General features: G+C 40.5%; 1 protein-coding gene across 2 annotated transcripts in view; it reads left to right on the plus strand.

Annotated features, from left to right (window-relative positions):
* Positions 1-203: 203 nt before the first annotated feature.
* Positions 204-21,796, plus strand: part of NCBP3 (nuclear cap binding subunit 3) — a 59,442-nt gene continuing 37,849 nt past the window's right edge. For both annotated transcript variants that reach the window (XM_073616599.1, XM_073616600.1), the window contains exons 1-4: positions 204-328; positions 1,662-1,767; positions 6,438-6,563; positions 20,642-20,761. In XM_073616599.1, the coding sequence (XP_073472700.1) occupies positions 1,755-1,767; positions 6,438-6,563; positions 20,642-20,761 (259 nt within the window). In that variant the 5' untranslated portion in view covers positions 204-328; positions 1,662-1,754. The remainder of the gene's footprint in view (positions 329-1,661; positions 1,768-6,437; positions 6,564-20,641; positions 20,762-21,796) is intronic.

Genomic DNA, 21,796 nt, shown 5'->3' on the forward strand with positions numbered 1-21,796 from the left:
AAACAGCCCAAACATATGTAATTGTCTTGTTCAGCTTTAATGGCTACCTAAAAGTGAATGCTTCAATATTGCCAAATCATTCTTTCAGTGATCTTGCATAGGCAGAATGCAGAGTGATTAGTGTGGTTTTATTTATGTAAATAGTACAGGGAGATGTTCTATCAGGAAGTGGTTCAACTTCCCATAAGACTGACATCATGTGATCTTAATAACTATATGTTGAGTCATCAAAGTGATCTGAGTTTATTTCTTTTTCATATAGGATAACATCAGAAGGTATGAAAATAAAGCTGGGACCTTTATTACTGGCATTGATGTCACTTCCAAGGTAAACTTTTTACTATGCATGTTTTGAAGGGGTTCTACAAAAAATATTTGACTGAAACTGTTCATGTGCTGTATATTTAACTTTGACAGACTCCAGTATAAAAGTCATAATTCATAAGAAAATGACTTTTTGGGGCTTTGCGGGGGTCCCTTCCCAATCTGTCACCTTGATGAAGGGATACTCTGAGGCCCTTTAGCCCGGGTTCACACTATAACGGGCTGCGGATCGCACAGGAGCGTTGTGCGTCCCTGTTCCCCGTTTCAGGGACAAATCGGGGCCGATTCTATGCCTGAATTCGGCCCTGAAACTGAGCCAAAGACGCACAGCGTTTTTGTGCAGTGTGCTCCGCAGCGGCCCCGGGGATATGGGAACCGACTCCATAGGGAGCCAGTCACATTCTCCTGCTATGCGAATTAGATGTGGGGAAACGCACATCTAATTCGCATAGGTGTGAACCCGGGCTAAATGTTGGTCTTTTATGATGAATATGTAATTGTCTTTACAATAAATATGTTCTGCAGGGAACAGTTGAAATTGAAACCATGAATGAGCAGGCTGATTGCACCCAAGTTCATCGATCAACTTGGGTACAGCCAGCCTGTTGTATCTTTCATGTGATCATTGCTAGCGGCTATATCCGCTAGCATTAATCACTGTGTTTTCTCCGTGCCAACACCCAACAGGAATTAATTCACTCTAACAGATGCCTGAGCAAGCATGTACCTTAACCCCATCAATTTACAACAAAAAACAGGCTTAAGCTGGGTATGCATATGCCGAAATCTGGCCAGTTCAGCAGGAGCCTAACACATTTTGGTATGTGTGTTCTGCTGTCTGTTCAACAGAAGCTGGTTGTACGACACCCATCTGTCAGTGGGTCCTGCTGGAAAACCAGCATTCAATCGGGGCTTTCAACCAATAACTGCAGCGCTGATCTGTGTGTTCTGGGGGGGGGGTGGATTGCGAGGCTCTGAGAGTGTGGTGTTTTTTTGCTTAAAAGAAAAAGGAACAACTCCCCGTGTGTACCCTGCTTTACGTGTAGTTTGTGCTATGTTTAATAGAGTCCCTGACAGTTTTATGATTTGGAAAATGCACATCAGAATAATTTTACTGTATTTTAGCCTCGTATAACATAATACATTGTGCCTCTGATTTGAGCATCTTTAGTAGTCTAGCACATTACTTTGTTTAGATGATTATTTTTTTTTTTAGTATATTCTTCTGCTATAACTTGGCATATAAATTTGTCTCTGAAAATGACACGGCACATTAAGCAGTGGAAGTGTCTGGATCATAGGCAGTCTTCATTTTAAATGGCTTTTTCTTTCCTCAGGAAGCCATTGAGAAAAAAGAACAGAGAGCAAAGCGGTTTCATTTTCGTGCAGAAGTCAGTGACAATCAGAGAAATGTTGTACTGGATAGAGACATGATGAGAAAAGGTAAATATTTTCCTTTACACTTTTATTTGAATGTACCCTTTGCATTCAGCACTTCATATTATTGCTGCATGTGTATGTAGCCAGTGTAATGTTTCCCTGTAGAGCTGTGGTGTCATCAAAACTTGATTATAGTGCTGCTTTGCACCAGTATACCCAATTGACTACTTTGAAGTGAACCTGTACTGCATAGTAAGTTTTGCCTAGGAGCAGACTTCCCACAACTTTATGGATTAACTACGATTCCATTGTTTGGCAATCTCCTTGGATGGGGGTGGCAGCTGGTAAAGGGTAGCCATGACCTAGTTAGAGAAACACATGGAACTATATCATAGGGCACAGAAGGATATTCCTGGCTATTAAAGGTAATAACAAGCATGTTGTGGCATCTGCTTTTAGACAAGGAGTATGCTACAGGTGATCTCTAATCTTATGACTTTGCAAATTTGTTTTGGTTCAGTAACATAGAAGGGTACGAAAAGTAAATATGTTGTGCTGCTTAAACTATTAAGCAGGCAGCAGGTGTTGAATTTATTCACCTATCAGTGTTGACAAAATATCTTATGGATGTATGCTTAAAGTGGAAGTAAACTTCCATCACTGAATTTTACCTATAGGTAAGCCTATAATAAGGCTTACCTATAGGTAGTGTAAATATCTCCTAAACGTGCACCGTTTAGGAGATTTTTACTCTGCATGCATCCAGTGACATCACTGGCACATGCGCTCTGAAGGAACTGCCACCGGGCCGTTACTTCAGACCCTGTGCTGTGAATGGGTGGCTCCTGCTCGCGTGCGTTGGAGTGATGTCATTGCGGCTCCAGCCAGTCACAGAGCTGAAGTCCGCGAACCCAGATGCAAGACTGGTAAAGATGGACGCGCCTGCAGCTCTGTCATCTTGCCGCTCAAAGGGCTTCCTTTTCAGGTAAGTTTAACACAGTGTGCCAGCCTGCGATGCATACTAGCACATTTTTACTTTACCTTGCAGTGTACATAAAAAAAAAAAAAAAAAAAAGTCCAGTGGTTTACAACCGCGTTGAAGTCAATGCTAGAACTAACTAAGCTTAAGACAGCTCGCATCTACGTTCTAACGCCTATACTAACTAGCCTGTAAAAGGAAGATGCATATACTGCGTAGCTTCTCAGAGCGGTCCTGTCATGTGTTCTCCCCACCAGCAGGCTTCAGGGGAGAGGAGAGTGTGCCAACAACGGATGTTCACCTTGAGTGGTAAGGTTTTTTTTCTTAACGTTTTTTTCCTATCGCCATCACATAAAGGGCAAAAAAATCAGCAAATTTATTGACAGGTTCTCGTTAATGAGACATCTGGGGTCTGAAAGGCCCCAGATGTCCCACGTGCCCTCCAGTGAATCTAATGGAGTGCATTTTGCACTGCATTCAATTTTTCCCTGGCCAGTATGGCCGGAGAAAATGAAAGGGGGACCCAGAAGTTGTTTTGCATATTGCTTCTGGGTCCGCAGGAGGAAGGGGAGAAGAGCAGACGTATATCCACCTGGCTTCCTCCCCTCTATCAGGTGCCACATGCCATGCCGGGCCCACGGATGTGCAAGCATGGCAGGGGTAAAAGTCTGTTATTGGGGGCTTTGAAACCGATCATGTGGCTGCCCAGCCCCCAGATCGCTTTCATCTGACATTTAGAAGTTGAACGATTCCGAAGAACTTTATTTTTAAGATTTACAACCCTTGAACATTAGGTTATCAAATAAGATGGCAATGACATTAATACTCTTTGCTTCAATCAAATTTAAAAAAATGTAATGTGTAAAGAAATTAAAAAAAAAAAAAAAATAAAAATACTATTACGTTATATTGGGGCCTTTTTTTTTTTTTTTTTGTACTCCCCGATACCAATTACTGATACCTACTGCAACTTTTTTGTTTACGCTTCAGCTGTCAGTAATCGTACAAATCATTGAAAAGTTATTTTACAAATTAAAAAAAAAAATTATGTTCGCGCTTTTTTTCAATGAGAAACGTGTAAGTAAATGTTAAAGATGTAAATATTCTTGAACAAGCAAACAGGTTTTAATTAATAATAGTTTATAACAAAGAAGTAAATAGTTAATAAGGCTGATTCGAGGAATTAAGGGTTCGTAAGAGGTTAAACAGAGAAACCATTTAATAAAAACCAAAAACATAAATAATTTTTTACTTAACAAGGTTGCTTTAGACCCCTTTCACACTGAGGCTCTTTTCGGGCGCTTTCACACTAAAAAAAGCTCCTGAAAACTTCTTCCCATTAATATCAATGGATGCTTTCACACTGGATGGTGTACATTTGCTAAAACAAACCCCCGCTGATCTCTGTAGCTGCAGGCATTGTGGAGTATTTAATTCTCAAAATTCACAGCAGAACTACTGAAATCCTGATCATGGTAATCCTCCCCTACTCAGAAGTGACCTGGCAGCTCCCTAATCTCCAATGTAAACAGAGCAGGAACTCCAGGAATGAGCTGAGCTTCCAAGAGTATCAGCTTGAAGAATTTCTGCTCCTAAAAAGAATGCTTTTTAGCATTGGGTAATTCTAGTATAGGTCTGCTTTAATAAAGAAATCTAGGTGTTTAAACAGATGGCTAAAGAAATGTAAAGTATAACTATAGGCAAAGCTTAAACTTTAGGAAATTAACTAACTAGCAAGACCTAACTAAATAGTAAGGAAAACTTGGAAAAATATAATCAAATGTCACTGTAAAAATATAAACATGGCATACCTTTAAAAGTGGATGGTGTCAGTTGGTAGAGCAGTGAACGGTGTTGGTATTTTTATTTTTTTAGGAGACCCATTTGGGGGGCTTTGGTGAAATATCGGGGATCTAAACAGACCCTTGATGTCTCACTTTTGAGATGGAGAAAGGGACTGAGAACAAATATTCCCCAAGCCCTTTCTCTGCAGCCTTAGCTGCACTGGACCGTGAATGAATGGGAAGTGCTCTATGCTGAGAGGCTTTCTGTTCATTGACAAACTGAAACATAGTAAACACAGTTTATACGGGGAGCAAATGAGGCACCGGGAAGACGAAAGAGGAGGAACAGGGATAGAAGGGAATGTTGGGGTGGCGTTTACTTCAACCAATCCCCTTTCCTCCTGCACCTGCTTTAATGCTGGGGAGAGGGTGAGATGGCTTTCAGCAGCTGTAGGAGGAAACCAGTAAATGTCCAAGTTCCAGGGGTCGGCAAGGAAGGATCACGGTCTACCTGTCACCTACTTGTGATCAACAGCTTGTTGACCTCTACTTTAGTGGGATTGTCTTTCACTTCCTGTTTTGGCTAAGGGATGGGATATGAAGCGAAATCTGTATAATTTTTCTCCTATGCTACATAATCAAATATTCAGAGGGATATTTTATTGATCAATATGAGAGATCTCTGCTTTCTGTTTTTATAATATGTGTTAAAAAAAAATCCAATTGGTGTCAGCTACCAAGAATCTGACACATGAGGTTCCATTGTTTTACATAGACCATCTTTACTGGGTGCTTAAAGCGGAGGTTTGTTTGGTTTTTTTTTTGTTTTGTTTTTTTTTTGTTTTTTTCTTTTGTTTTTTAAAATATGGACACTTACCTGTCCAGGGAGCCCTCGATGTCGGCACCCGAAGCCAATCTGTGTCTCGGGTGGAGGCGCCACCATCTTCGGTAAGGGAATCGGGAAGTGAAGCCTTGCGGCTTCACAGCCTGGTTCCCTACTGCGCATGCGCGATCCCATTGATCCCTGCTGTCTTTTGGGACCTGTTTGTCTCCCAGAAGACAGGGGGGGGGGGACGGAGGAGGCGCCAGACATGGCGTAGATTTCTGAGGCTATCCATTGCTGGAAGTGGGAGCAAATATCTGGATTAGACCGTTATCTGCTCCCCCCTCCCCAGTGAAAGGTGCCAAATGTGACACCAGAGGGGGGGAGGGTTCCGAAAAGTGGAATTTCCATTTTTGGTTGGAACTCCGCTTTAATAGATATGATTTTTAATTCTTTTAAATTTTTTTTTTAATTTTTCAACAGTGCTGCTGTGACAGCCATACGTTTTTTGTGTTTTTTTTTTTTTTTGCACAGGGTCTATTCAGTCATTACCTTGAGTGATCCGTTGCCATCCAAAAGCTGGGAATCAAATCAAGACCTTAACCCAGGACAACTTTGGAAAGGGCATGCTTTAGTTTTTGACCAACCAGCTAATCTTTCATCTCACCAGCTGAAAAATGTCCTGTAGAGAACACTAGGTTCATTTATTGGTGTCTCGCTCAGTCACCCAATGTTATTACTTTTATTGGTTTTATTTAGTTTCTTACTACCTGTAAATCTTGTGTTTTATGGTTGAGCTTTTGGTCTGTGTAGTACAAATGGGATTAGATGTCTTTAAGTGATGAGTTACCATTTTGTTCATGTCAATGATGTGCATTCACTTGTATGGGAGGACTTCAGGTAATTTAATCCTATGTAAATGATCCCTTTGGGAAGGCTTGTTTTACTATTCAAACACCTTGAATACCTGTTGCTAGGCCAGGGCTCAGCACCTTGCATTCCCCAGGGCTGCTTGTAACAAGATGCTCTTGTTACAGTGAAGATTGCTTTTCATGAATAACGTTTCATTCTAATATGGATTAATTTGTCATTTCCATAGGTTTTAAAGGGATGTAAGGAATAACTTTTAATGGCTAATATATTTCAGCACTCCCAAAAGTCCGCCTGGAAACCCTACATGTCGTGGGTGTGGATGACCTGAGCACAGAGGACATCTTTACTTTCTTTAAGCAGTATCCGCCAGGCTACATCGAATGGTTGGATGATACTTCCTGTAAGACAATGTCACACTTTATACCTTTTGTTTTACTATACTGGTTAAAATTAACACAAATTAATCTTAAAATCGTGGATCCTAAAAGAATTGAGCTCTGTCATTTCAAAGCCATTGTTTCTAATTTTTAGGGACTCGTTAATGACTGAATTGTACCACTGGATTGGCGTAGGGCCAATGTGGTGCCCATATTTTAAAAAGGGATCAAAGTCTTTACTAAGTAACTATAGACCTGTTAGTTTAACTTCTATATCGGGAAGATACTGGAGAGTTTAATAAAAGACCACATAGACAAGTTCTTGCTGGAAAAAAATATTTTAAGCAACAGACAGCATGGATTCATGAAAGACAGCAGTTGTCAAACCCGATTTCTTTTTATGAGGAGTAAAACCTTGGACAGAGGGGTGGCTGTGGACGTAGTATACTTGGATTTTGCAAAAGCGTTTGACACAGTTCCCCCACACACGGCTCATGTGTAAGGTAAAATCTACAGGCTTAAAAAGATCAGTTTGTTAATGAATGGAAAACTGGCTAAAAAAACAAATTCAGAGAGTAGTGGTTATGATTCTTACACTGAATGGTCTAAGGTTATCAGTGGTGTACCCCAAGGTTCAGTGTTGGGACCCTTACGTTTTAATATCTTTATAAATTATATAGGGTCTGGGATTAAAAGTACCCTTTCAGTGTTTGCAGGTTACAACAAGCTATGCAGTGGAATAACGTCCTTACAGGATATAACTTACAAGCCGACCTCAATGCGCTGTTTAATTAGGCAACTGTGTGTGGCAAATGAGGTTTAATATTGATAAATGTAAAGTTATGCACTTGGGGGCTAAGAATATCCATGCATCATACATACTAGGGGGAGTAAAACTGGGGGAATCCATAGTGAAAAGGATCTGGGGGTTTTGGTATATCATCTTAATAGCATGCAATACCAAGCTGCGGTTTCCAAAGCAAGAAAAGTCCTTTCTTGTATTAAGCGAGGTATGGACTCAAGAGAGAGAGATCATTTTGCCCCTGTACAAATCATTAGTAAGACCTCTGAAATATATACGCAGTTCAGTTTTGGGCACCAGTTCTCAAAAAGGATATCGGGGAACTGGAGAAAGTGCAGAGTAGGGCAACCAAACTGATAGGCATGGAGGGGCTCAGCTATGAGGAAAAATTAGAGGAACTGATTTTATTCTCTCTTGAGAAGATTAACCACTTGCCTACAGGGCACTTGCACCCCCTTCCTGCCCAGGCCATTTTTTCAGCTTTCAGCGCTGTCGCACTTTGAATGATAATTGCGCGGTCATGCTACAGTGTACACTGATGAAATTGTTATCATTTTCTTCACACAAATTGAGCTTTTGGTGGTATTTAATCACTGCTGGGTTTTTTACTTTTTACTTAAAGACCAAAAAATTTGAAAAAAGAACCTTTTACAAAATTTACTGACAAACTAATTTTTCTCCTTCACTGATGTGCCGATGGTGGCGCTGTGGGTGGGTGGCAGTGATGGGCACTTGCTGGCACTGGTGGGCACTGATTGGTGACACTGTTGGCACTATATTGTAATCAGGGCACCGATGATCCGTGCCCTGATCACATGTGTAGATGTCCCCCTGCGTGGAGATGCTGCTAATCGGCTCTCCTCGCCACACACTCAGTGTTTACATGTTACCGACTCTGTGAAGAGCTGCAGACGCGGGTCTTTACAGAGATCGGGGTCGCGCCGTGTCCCAGCAACAAGCCGTGATCGCTGAGCGCCGCCGTTCTGGGACACCCTCATGACGTCGCCCCAGAACGAGAGCCGCACTGCCAGCCGTCATTTGAAGGTGGGTGGGCGGCAACTGATCAACATTTACAAATAGATAAGTGGTCCATATAGTGAGCTTGGTGTTGAGTTATTCGCTTTAAAGTGGATGTAAACCCGATTCATGAAATTTGAGCTGGGCACATATCTGCAGTGTTTTCTTATCTCTCTTTAAAACACTATGTCCTGTAGCTTTCTCCTGCTTAGTTCTCAGTTATTATCAGCCTGATAACTTCTGACAAGTTCTCCATCAGCTGAGATAAAAGCAGCCTGAGTTTTGTGTTGGGGAGGGTGCTATAAATAGATTAGTAGAGCCTTGAACTAGTCAACAAACCATTCTGAAAGTCTCTGAGGAGAGAGGGTGTGTGCCTTGACTCCAATCAGCTGTCTTGGCTGTATGCCCAGGCTTCACTGCAGTGCTGAACAGGAACAGAAATAACACATATGAACTTTCTAAAGAATATATAAAGCTGAAGACAGCAGATATATATGTAAAACTTATGTAGGGAGATTTGTTTCATCCCTTTGTAACATCTGAGGCTGTTCACTTCACTGGGTATATGTGAGGGTTTACATGCACAGAGGACAAGTGGGCATGTCTAGAGGAAAAAATATTTCCTTGTCAAAAGAAGTTTATTGAGTATACAATGTTATAAATATACATAAAGTAAGTTTACAAGGATCTATAAAGTAAGCTCATTGTTTTACAGTAGGGTTTATATAGGTAAATATCAAATATTAAACATTGGGTTCACGTAAACCAAAATTAAAGATATATATCATTTCCTTAGTTACTTTTGTAGGTATTTAAATGATTTATACCTACTATACATATTGTTTACAAGTAGAGTGTATATAGGTCAAATAAATTCTGATAATGAGCTTTAATCGTAAGGGTGGAGAAAAGGAAAGAGAAAGAAGAAAAAGGGTTGAAAGGTAGAGGTATGGTCCACAAGGTTGTCCCGCTCGTCAGTTTATTATTCTTTTTAGTTCTCTTTGAAGCCTTAGAATGGGTGTCTCTGTAAGTCATTTAATCTGTTACCATGGCAACAGGACAGAGTCATTGAAGTTTGACAGGAACTGTTGTTTTATCCAAGGATGCCAAAGTTTTTCAAATTTTGGAATTTGATTTTGATCGATGGCTACCATCTTAGCATGGGACATTGTATTATTCATTCTGTGAATTGTTTCTGCTAGTACCAATGTAGGAGATTTCCATGCCTTGGCCACTGTTTGTTTTGCAGCAGTTATTAGTTGGATCATAAGTTTGAATTGAGAGAGTGTTAACCATTCCGGTTTTAGATTAAGTAAAGTTAAATATGGATCTGGTTGTATTATTTTTTTAAATATTTTAGATGCAATCACGAAGACTTCCTTCCAGAAGGTTTGGATTACTGGGCATGTCCACCATATGTGTAAATATGTGCCTATTTCTGGGCATCCTCGAAAACAAAGATTTGAGGTATTAGGTGAATATTTTGCCACTCTAGCAGGTACAAGGTACCAGCGAGTTAGGACTTTATAATTTGTCTCCAGTGCTAAGATGTTGAGTGAAGATGACTTAGATGTGAGCCATATGTTAGACCAGTCCGTGTCTTCTAAAGTTTGTCCCAGGTCCTCCTCCCACCTCTGAACGTAAGAGGGTCTATTAAGATTTGCTACTCCATATAATTGATTATAAAGTGATGAAATTGTACCTTTAGCAAATGGATCTTTTGTACAGATTGATTCAAAAATGGATAATTGGGATAATGGTGTATCCCCCTTTAGGAATGGTGTATAGAAATTTTTGAGTTGGAGATATCTAAATATCTCAGAGTTTGGTAGATCATATTTTTCTCTAAGCGATGGGAATGAAAGGAATGATTTAGATGCTATGAAGTCATTTAGTGTCTGAATGCCTGATGTTGTCCAAGCTTTAAAAGAATTTGGATAGATCCATGCCGGATAAAAGGCCGGATTTCTGATAAAAGAAAGGAGAGGATTGTGTGGAGATTGTAACTGATATTTGCCTTTTAGTTTATCCCAGAGAGATAAGAAGTGTTTAGTTATGGGATTATGAATTTTAAAGCGGTCTTTAGGATCAAGCCATAATAAATTTGATATTAATAGAGGGTCATTTTCTGAAGCCTCTATAAATACCCATAATGGGATTTCCTGTTTTGCATGGTATTTGGACAGACTGGCCAAATGTGCTGCTCTGTAGTAGTTAGTAAAATTAGGGTATCCCAGGCCTCCTTTATTTTTGGGAAGATGTAGTGTGTGTATAGGTATACGTGGTTTAGAAGAGCCCCATATAAACGAAGTTGCTCTTTTTTGTACTATTCTCAAAAAATAGGAAGGAATTGGAATAGGGAGGACTCTGAATAGATAAAGCAATTTGGGTAGAATAGTCATTTTGATTGCATTAATCTTCCCTATCCAGGATAAAGGAAGTTGCGACCATTGTTTTATTAGATTTGTGATCTGTCTTAATACAGGAGGATAATTGGTTGAGAATAAGTCAGAATGAGATGCTGTTAAATGAATTCCAAGATATGGGATTGATTTTTCTGCCCATGTGAATGGGAGTGCAGCCCTAGCCGGGATCAATTCCATGTTTGTGAGTGAAATATTAAGCACTAGGCATTTCTTAGGATTAATCATAAGGCCGGATAGGGCTGCAAATCCATCAAAAGCTGGTATTAAGTTAGGACCAGAGACCTGTGGTGATGATAGAAAAAGTAATATATCGTCTGCAAATATACATAATTTGTGTGTAATACCTCCTACTTCAATGCCAGTTATAGTTTGGTTTGTTCTGATGTATTGGGCCATGGGTTCGAGTATAAGGGCAAATAATAAGGGAGATAATGGGCAACCCTGTCGGGTACCTCTTTCGATATTAAAGGCTTCAGATTTGTATCCAGCATATTTTATATAGGCTTTGGGTTTATTATATAATGCCTTGATCCATGTTAAAAAGTGGGGTCCAAAACCCCATTTTTGTAATGAATATTGCATATATTGCCAGGATACTGTGTCAAATGCCCTCTTAATATCGAGAGATAGAAAACATAATGGGATTTTCCGTTTTTTAGCAATATGTGCCAATAACACTGCCCTGCGTTTATTATCGCCTGCCTGTCTATTTGGCATGAAGCCTACTTGATCTCTATGTATTAATTTTCCTATAATGCTATTGAGGCGTTTTGCTATTATTTTTGCTAATAATTTAATATCGAGGTTTAACAGAGAGGCCGATAATTCACACAGGAAGTATCATCAGAAAGGGGTTTTGGGATCATACAAACAATTGCCATTAGTGTTTCTTGCCGAAAAGAATGTCCATCTAGAAGTTTGTTAAAAGTTTCAGTGAGAATGGGAGAGAGTATTTCTGAGAATGTTTTATAGTATAAAGCCGAGTAGCCGTCTGGGCCTGGTCTTTTGTTAAGTTTTAGGTCTTTTATGGCGTTAGCAACTTCATCTATAGTTATAAGCTCATCCAAACTGCTTTTTTGATTCTGAGATAACTCAGGTAAGGTTATTTTTGAGAAGAAGGATTCAGCTTCTGTAGGATTAAATTCATTGTTTGTCTTGTATAAAGTTGCGAGATGTGAGTGAAATTTATGGACTATTTTAACTGGATTACAAGTGTAAACATTTTTTGATAATTTCAAACGTATTGGTTTGAAAGATTTGTTAGTTGAATTTAATGCCCGAGCCAAATATGTACCTGGTTTGTTTGTATTCATGTAGAAATTGTGTTTGGAGCGTTTGAGGGATTTATCAACTGACTCAGTGAGAAATAGATCGTATTCCAATCTAGATTTTTCCAGATGAGATTTTGTACTCTGAGATGGATTATCTTGAAATGATATGTAGGCTGCATTAAAATTGAGTTCTAGTTTTTTTGCTAGATTTTTGCGTTCCCGTTTAAATAGTGCCATTTGTCTTTGTATTGTACCACGCAAGACAGGTTTATGAGCTTCCCACAGTGTTATTGGGGAGATGTCTGTTGTATTATTAATTGATATGTATTCCTTTAAAGCTTGTTCAATGGCCATCTGATGTAGTGGGTGTTTGAGCATTATGTCCGGTAAGTACCACGTTGGGTCATGTGCTTTTGGTATGGCTGAGGCTATAGTAGTGTATACTGCATTATGGTCAGACCACGGAATCGGAATTATATCTGATGCAATAATTTCTGGTATCATTCCTATTGTTAGAAAAATATGATCTATTCTGGTGAAGGTTTGATGAGGGTGCGAGAAATAAGTGAATTTCTTTTTCATTGGGTTACTTTCTCTCCATGAATCTACCAGATTGTATTTGGAAAGAAGTTGAGAAAAAGGTAATCTAGAGGTTATTTTGGATGGTGTAAAAGGTGATTTATCTAGAAATGGGAGGAGGACCTGGTTCGAATCCCCACACATTATCACTGTTCCTATTTTGTGTGTATTAATCACTTGTAATATATGTGAGAGGAATGGTGTAGGTTGTTTGTTAGGAGCGTAGTAGGAAATCACCGTGATTGCTGTATCCATTATATAACCCATGAGTATCAGGTATCTACCTTCTGGGTCTTTAATTTCTGATGATAAGGTGAATGGTGTGGATCGGTGAAATGCAATTAGAGTTCCCCTTTGCTTGGTACAGGCAGAAGCCGTGTAAATTTGTTGATAAAAAGGAGAAATATATTTTGGAGTAGAATCTTTGGTGAAGTGTGTTTCTTGGAGGCATACTATGTGAGCCTTCTTGTTATGGAAAGTACGGAAGGCTTTGGTCCTTTTTTGAGGGACATTTATTCCCTGAACATTCAGGGAAAGTATATTCAGTGGTGCCATGGCAACAGATCAAATAGTTTTGACTTACTTTTTGTTATGCAGAGCTGACTGCGCATATCAACCTGTGTGGACTGAAGAGATGAATAGATAGAAAAGAAACCAGTGAATTCTGGAGTAAAGAGTAAACAAAAAACATATGAGATTAGATGATACATTGTATAAATTATTTTTTGCAAGTAATCACAATTTACCCGTGAAAGAGAATAAATATCTCTCTCAGGGGAATAAGTGCCTTCGTCACACTCCCACATAATATGGTTGGGAGAATGAGGAGGGCTAATGGGGGTACAGGGATCTTCCGCTTACAGGAGAGAAGTGCTATGTCAAAAGACATCAAAATGATGTTTCATTAATTGGAGTGCAGAATATAGTTTTTGTTGAAATTATTTATTCCAGCGTGGTTGTATATGGTTAGTCTTGCCCTAGGCTAAATAATTCAGTTAGAAAGGTACTGTTAATAACTTTGGTATTGATGAAGATAGTTTGAATTATTTTGGGATTTTAACCCTTTTAGAGTAAACAATTACATATTTTATTCATATGTAACTGTTTAGATATGTTAACTCATAAAATTGAGGTTGTATTGCTTCAGATTAGAATAAACATAATTCTTGGAACTAGTTAGGTAATAATATATTTGTTTTAAGAAAAGAAAGAAAAAGCTTCCATTACTTCTGGATTATTGAACATATTTGTCCTAAAAAGTAATAAATCTATTGTTATTACCTGATATATAACTGAACAAGAATTTCCTTATTTCACTTATATATTCTAAGGCTATATGAATCAGAAGTAATAAGAAATATAACTGGAATGTAACATGATCCCACACAGTGTGTGACTATCAGAATACAGTTACATTCAGTTATAAATATAGGTTTTTTTATAGAGAACCATCTCTTAGTATAATAAATGAAGAGATATCAGGAATTAGGATGTCAGTCCATTGAATCTTCTTGGTCCATGGATGATGTGGCATAACGGCCTCTTTTGTGAGAATGATGATTCCCATTTTGTTCTGAAATTTTCTGGGTACTGCCTGAAGGTGAAGATGATACCATTCTTCTGCGTGTGGGAGAGTTGCTGCTTGTGGGTTCTGTCAGATTTAATTTTAAAAGGGTTTGTTGTAGTTCATCTGCTGATCTGCTTCTGTAAATTGTACCTTGGTAGTTAAATCTGACTGAAAAGGGGAAGCCCCATTGATACATAATGTTGTGGCGTTGCAGTTCCATTAGTTGGGGTTTCATGGATCGTCTTTTAGTAATAGTAAGTTGGGATAGGTCAGCAAAAATTTGATAATTGTGTCCTTGAAAATTAAGTTCCTTTTTTTCTCTTGCAGCAATTAGTATTTGTTCTTTCGTTCTGTAATAATGAAATTTTGTGATTATATCACGTGGGGGTCCATCTTTCTTTTTGGCTGTGAGGGCTCTGTGTACTCTGTCCAGTTCTAAACGTTCAATAGGGATATCTGGCTTTAGTTCTTGTAATAGAGCAGTAATAGTAGATTGCAGGTCTGTCACAGTTTCAGGTATTCCCCTTATGCGCAAGTTTGAACGTCTGGCTCTATTTTCGTAATCTTCGAGCTTAGTTTGAAGTATTAAATTCTCTTCTTTTAATTGTTCCAATTCTGTTATATTTTCTTGGGTTGTAATTTCAATTTCATCCATTTTTATTTCTAAGGCTGCGGTGCAGTTTCCCAGCTCTCTTATTTCTTTGGTTAGGCTTTTTGTTATTTGGTCTGAGGTTTGTTTTAAAGCCTTATGAAGCATCTTTTCAAATTGTAATAATATTACTGGGGATGCTGAGGAGGCTTGTGGAGAAGTTTGTGAGAGGATTTGTTCTGTATCTGACTCAAATGGAGAGTCTTGCTGTGACATTTTCTGTCTGTGAGAGCGCCCTGATGCTGTATCTTGTGAGGTGACTGGAGCTGCTTCAGCTGCAGTGAGTGCCTGTGAGCTCTTTGTGAGGTGATTTTTATTTCTGCCACGGTTTCCTCCCAGTACCATATTTCCTGCCCAAACTTTCACAGTTTGTTCCCTGGGGCAAAAAGGTTCAAATGGATACCTTTTGAGCCTGCAGGCTCCGCTTTGTCCTTCTCTTCTCTCCTCAGCGGTGTGGAGCTCTAACAATGCATGTCTGCTCTGCTAGGCTCCGCCTCCTGCCCTCGTCGGAAAAAATATTTCATCTCCAAATATGAAAAGGTTTCTTCACAGTAAGAGCTGTGGAATAGACTCCCTCTAGAGGCGGTTCTGGACAGCTCCATATATTGCTTTAAAAAAAGGCCTGGATTCTTTCCTAGGTGTACATAATATAACTGAGTACTAACATTTATAGGTAAAGTTGCTCCGGGGGATATCCAATTGCCTCTCGGGGGATCAGGAAGGATTTTTTCCCCTGCTGTAGCAAATTGGATCATGCTTTGCTGTTTTTTTTTTTTTTTTTTGCTTTCCTCTGGATCAACTGTGGGTGAAAGATTGTGCGTGTATATGGGATTGTATGCTTTTTTTTTTTTTTTTTTTTGTTTTAATTGGTTATACTAGATAGTTAGGTTGAAAAAAGACACAAGTCTATGTAAAATGATGCCCTTTTCTACACAATCTTTTTATTTTTGCCCATGCCAGCTCCTAGCTTCCCATGCTGGTTTAAAAGACTCCTGTTAATGTGGTATAGAAATAGTGGATTAAGGAGTAGGGCAGGGCTTATAGAAGTTTACCTCCCTTGAGTCAAAAACCATCTTAGCGACTCGGGAAGTGTTGACTCCATAGCTTCAGCATTTCCAATTATGCTTCTGAGGGACAAAGCTTAACATGCTTGGTGTTAACATAATATTAGTTATTAACTGTACAGTGCAGGACACAGTACTTTTATTCCTAAACCATGGGTTATATGATGTCTCCCGTCCGGTAATTGGACACTGACAAAAACTTTGCCCCTAAGGGCACGCTCATATAACCTCACCACTCTGGGACTTCAACTTTTTTGCTAGTTTTCTAGGTGATGAACCTCTTCTCTGAAGAATTTATTTTCCTTTTTTATTTTTTTTAACCATTCGGTTTTAGTTCAGCACAGCTCTATCAAGACTTGACTGCTTATTGCCCATGTATATGTATATATAATGTGCCGCCCTACTCCTAACCACCAATCAATATGACCTATGCTGTAAAGCAATCTAGATATATTTAGATTGCTCTACAGCATAGGTCGTATTGATTGGTGGTTAGGTGTAGTGCGGCACATTATATATACATATATATTTCTTTCACATTGTGGGGAAGTGTGGGAAGTGCAGGCAGCTTTTTTCAGTTTTTAGTCCACAGTAGCTTATAGTTTTGGCAGCTCACGAGGTTTCACCCATTTGCTTATTGCCCATGGCTACTTAACAGTTTCCAGATGAATAATTATTGGTGTACACGTTTGGGACTGTGTCCGGATCCACCAGGCACTGAATCTTGCATTGGGTGCTCACCATAACACATTGTTGCAACGAGTGTAGTTAGTTGCAGAGTGCTATATAGGTGCAGGGCTAAGGTCCATTCCTATGGTTTCCATATCCTAAAGACCCCTGCCCACCATGATGGGTGAAGCCTGGACCCTAACAGATCCAGCTAAATGGATACAGTTTCCTGTACTATAGACCGGTTCCTGGCTCTGGAAAAAGTGCAGTGCTTAGCGTGCAAATGGATACATAGGCACAGAAATGGGGAGTTAGGGCTCTTTCACATGGGGCGGATCAGTGATGATCCGCCCCCTGAACATCCGCTTGCTCAGCGGGGATCGCTCCGCCGATCCCCGCTGAGCAGGAAGATAACAGGTGTGCAGCGACGGACCTGTCAGAGCGCCGCTCTCCCCTATGGGGGATCGGGTGATGACGGACCATAGAGTCCGTCGTCATCCGATCCGAAAACGGATGGAAAAGTAGGTTTTTCCTCTGTTACACTTTTTCGGGTCGGATGTTAGCGGACATGTCACCGCTGACATCTGACGCTCCATAGACCTCCATGGAGTGTCCGTTCAGGTCCGCCTAAAAAAACTGACAGGAGGACCTGAACGGACAGTCCGTGTGAAAGAGGCCTTATTCACTGTATTGTGCTAAACTCCATTTTTACTTGCCTCAATTCTTTTGGCACCATAGGTAATTGTTACATTTTACATTTGTCCTTCAGACGTAGTTTAACCACTTGCTGACCAGCCGCAGGTCGCCAGGTCGGCACCAGTGTTAATTAAAGAGGAGGTCCACTTAAACAAAAAATATGAAAAGCCAGCAGCTACAAATATTGCAGATGCTGACTTTTAATAAATGGACACTTGCCTGTCTCAGGGTCCAGCGATGTTGGCAGCCGATCGATCGCTCGTCTCTCGGCTGCTCCCACTGCCATCCTCGGTCAGGAAATCAGGAAGTGAAGCGCTGCGGCTTCACTGCCCGGTTCCCTACTGCGCATGCGTGAGTCGCGCTGTGCGTCTACACTGGTTCCCGTTGTGTTGCGGGCACCGTGTATTTCCCAGAACACAACGGGGGTAGGCGGACAGTTGCGGCTAGCTGCGGCTAGCTATTCCCGGAAGTGGGTGCAGATACCTGTATTATACAGGTATCTGCACCCCCTACCCCTGAAAGGTGCCAATTGAGGCACCGGAGGGGGGAGGAATCCGATGAGCGGAAGTTCCACTTAAGGGTGGAACTCCGCTTTAAGTTGACTAAAACATTTTAGTCGACTAAATGAATACTATTTTAGTCGACTAAAGTACGACTAAAACTAAAATAATTGAGATGACTAAAACTAAAAGCCATTTTAGTCAAAAGACTAAAATGAGACTAAAACTAAAATGCCATTTTAGTCAAAAGACTATGACTAAAACTAAATTGCAATTACTGAAATGTACTGGAGATTTAGTTGACTAAATACGACTAAAACAATTGCAGAAGACTAAAATGGGACTAAAATTAAAATGCCATTTTAGTCCTAAGACTAAAAGTAACACTGGTCGGCACGTACCCGAAAATCGCCATAGGTGTACGTCGGCTACTTTAAGGAGCCATAGCAGGTGTGCGTGCCGGCCACCCGCGAGTGCGGGAACGACAGCCAGAGCAGGGATCTGTCAATGTAAACAGACAGATCCCCGTTCTGACAGGGGAGTTAGAGACAGATCTGCTGTTCCTTGTAATTAGGAACAGCCATCTCTCTCCTCCAGTCAGCCCAGCCCCCATACAGTTAAGCCTCGTACACACGATCAGATTTTCCACTGGGTATTGTGTGGTGACAGACCATACACTCCATCGGACGATTGTTGTCGGATTTTCCACAGACAAATGTTGGATGGCAGGCTTATAAATTTTCCACGGACAGCGGTCTGTTAGATTTTCCGATCGTGTGTACACAAGTCCGTCAGACTAAAGTCCAAAGTACAAACAGGCATGCTCGGAATCAATGCTCCCCAAACACGACATTAGCAGAAGGTGCCCAAAGGGTGGCGCTAAAGAGCTGAAAAGCCACATAGTACGTCACTACGTTCGTGTTTGTTGGCCGACAACTGTGTGCCGTTTGTATGCAAGACAAGTTCATGGCCAACGCCCTTCGGACAAAAGTCTGGCGTTTTGTCTGCGCAACATCAGATCCTGTGTACGAAGCATTAGAAACGCCTCCCAGGGAGTACACTTAACCCCTTGATCGCCCCCTAGTGTTAACCCCTTCCCTGCCAGTAACATTTATACAGTAATCAGTGTATATCTTTAGCTCTGACCGCTGTATATGTACCACCAAAAGAAAGCTCTATTTGTGGGGGAAAAAAGGACATCAATTTTGTTTGGGTACAGTGTCGCACGACCGGGTGAATGTCAGTTAAAGCGACGCAGTGCCGTATCGCAAAAAAATGGCCTGGTCATTTAAGGGGGGAAAATTTTCCAGTCTGTAAGTTAAGGATGGTGATGCAGTTGTAAAGCCTTTTGGCTGACGCAGTTCTGCCCTCCAGATCTGCCGAAAACGTCCGTGACATGGTCACTACAGTTCCCACCATCTTCTGCTACAGAGAAACAGCCAACGAACGTGGTTAATGCCTAGGTTTTAGTGGTTCCTGTATTCCGGACGCTCTAAACCCTATAACTTCCACATCCGTTCCAAGAGAAATCCCACAAGTGATTCCCTCACTTCAGCAGGCATGGATAAAAGGGCTGAATAACCACTGCCCGACCGCCCCATGGCACATATACTGCTACAGGGTGGTTCTGTGCAAAATTATATATAGTGATTCTGCTGTGATTTCTCACAGCAGAAGCCATTCTGCGGGTGTCGGGCAATGGCTGCACCTAGAAGTGTAAAAAAAAATGTGGCGCTATAAATTTAAAGAATTCATAGTGACATATCTCAGATCAAACATAAATAAAAAAAAACATTCAGTTACATGTGATATGAAGAACCCAATATCACCTATGTAATATACAAAAGGTGTAAACCAATGTATGAAGAAAATTATCCCATATCAATACATGTTAAGAATGATATACTGTGTATACACTATACCATATACTGAAAAGCATATATAAATCAAAACAAGTGACAAGGCATGTGAAGAGTGATAACAAATTACAAAATATAAAGTCCAAAAAAGATGGATTGGCGCCACTGGGAGCCAGCAAGTTGAAGTCCACCAACAGTGTAAATAAGAAAAAGAAGTGAAGAAGCCACCACCTAGGGTCATAAGGGACTTACCAGATGCAAATGACTTGGAACGGCATATGCCGGCCAAGTCAAAACAGGCTATGAGACTATGAAGTTTTAACCACAAAGAAAACCCTTTCAATTCACTATTGATTTTAAGCCAAATGCAGTTAAAATATATAGGAATTTTTAGGGGTGGATTAGTGATTTTCACTTGTGTTTACTGCGAATGGTGACACGTGATAAATGTATAGCAAAGCTTTGTAACCGTTTCAGGCAGACTGCTTTAAAGCATAAGTTCATCTTTTGTGACATGTTACACCTATATTCGGGGTGTAAGGCCGGCCATACACTGTTCGCATCTTGGTGTGTTCAGCAGGAACCGGCCAAGGTTCGAACAGTTAATGGAATGTACCACGTTGGTCTATTGATCAACTTGGGTACAACCAGCCTGCTGGATTCTCTTGCGATTATCGCTAGCAGCTGCTAGCAATAATCGTGGTCTTCTCCCGGTGGGGATGGCTTCCCCCGCCCTTCCTCAGCGAGAGAAGACGATTGCTGATTCCCCTGTCAACACTGTCTGTGTTCGTGGGAGAATTGTGTGAATGTCTTTCCTGGAACCCATGGTTGAAGGAAAGGTATTTGCACTGTGTATGGCCTGCCTTACATGTTACAAATGCACCGGCCAACGCACTTTGTAAAAGTGAACTTATCCTTTATTTTTTACTGCGCTCAAACTCTGTAGTGTAAGCTTACTGTTGTCGCAAATTTATTCATTTTGAGAAAATATTTTTTTTGTAGGTAATGTGGTCTGGCTTGATGAAGTGACTGCAGCTCGTGCACTGCTAAATCTGACCACTATGCCAGTAGATACAAAGGATAAAAAAGATGAAGAAAGCACCTCCACAAAATCCAAAGCAGGTAACCAGCCTACTTCAAGTCCTCAAAAACTGGGTATAGTGTTTTTTTTTTTTTTTTTTTTTTTTTTTTTGTTTGTTTTTTTCTTTATGGTATACCACTTCTTAATATTAATCTAAATCAAATGTGAACATAATGCTAAATTATCTGGGATGGATAGAGTGTAACAAGCCAAATTTCTTTCTGGAAGAAAATATTGCTGCAGAAACATTGGCCACCTATAGGGAGACCTAGATTCCAAGCTTTTGGAATTTGCTCTCTGCAGGAGATGATCAGCTGAACTCTCACCATAGATTTCATGACCAAGTTTCTAGTGCAGGAGCAAAGTTGACATGCCAGCTGTTGTGGAGCTAAAAGTCCCATGATGCATTGCAAGGCTGACAGCCAAAGACATGTCTCCCAGAGGTAGAGGCTTGATGGTATTTGTAGTTTTTACCACAGTTGCAGGGCCAAGGTTGCTTACCCCTGGTCTAGGCCTTTAGATATGTGGATAGTAGTCAAGACAACCTAGAGGTGGCATCAAGATCTGTTTCTCAGCCAATCAGAGGAAGCCTTGTATTCATTGATTGAGTCATTTCGACTTTGTTTTGTTGCGGCAGCAAACAGTCCCACTATTGCTGACAGAATACAAAGCTGTATGTAGCTGATGCTACATATAGTTTATACAGTGCTGATAGCTTGGCCTAAACAAACTACAGTAAACATGGAGTTGGGCATTAACATTTCCCAAAAACTTGAGAAAGGTGAAACATCAGCTTGGTGTGGCTTGACCCTTTAAACTTCACAATTGGTCATTCCCAGCGTGGATGGCTCTCTAAGGCCACTTTCACACTGGAGCATTTTTCAGGTGCTTTTGGGCTAAAAATAGCGCTGGTAAAGCTCCAGAAAAACGGCCTGCAGCCCTAGTGTGAGAGCCCGAGGGTGTTGCCGGAGTGATGAATACACCACTCCTAAAATGCTCTGTCATTGAGATCAATGGCCAGCTCTATCAAAGCGCTTCGGCAGCGGTGTTTGCAGGCGGTTTTAACCCCTTTTCGG

This window comes from Aquarana catesbeiana, linkage group LG02 (genome assembly GCF_042186555.1).
Source record: "Aquarana catesbeiana isolate 2022-GZ linkage group LG02, ASM4218655v1, whole genome shotgun sequence".
Lineage (NCBI taxonomy): Eukaryota > Metazoa > Chordata > Amphibia > Anura > Ranidae > Aquarana > Aquarana catesbeiana.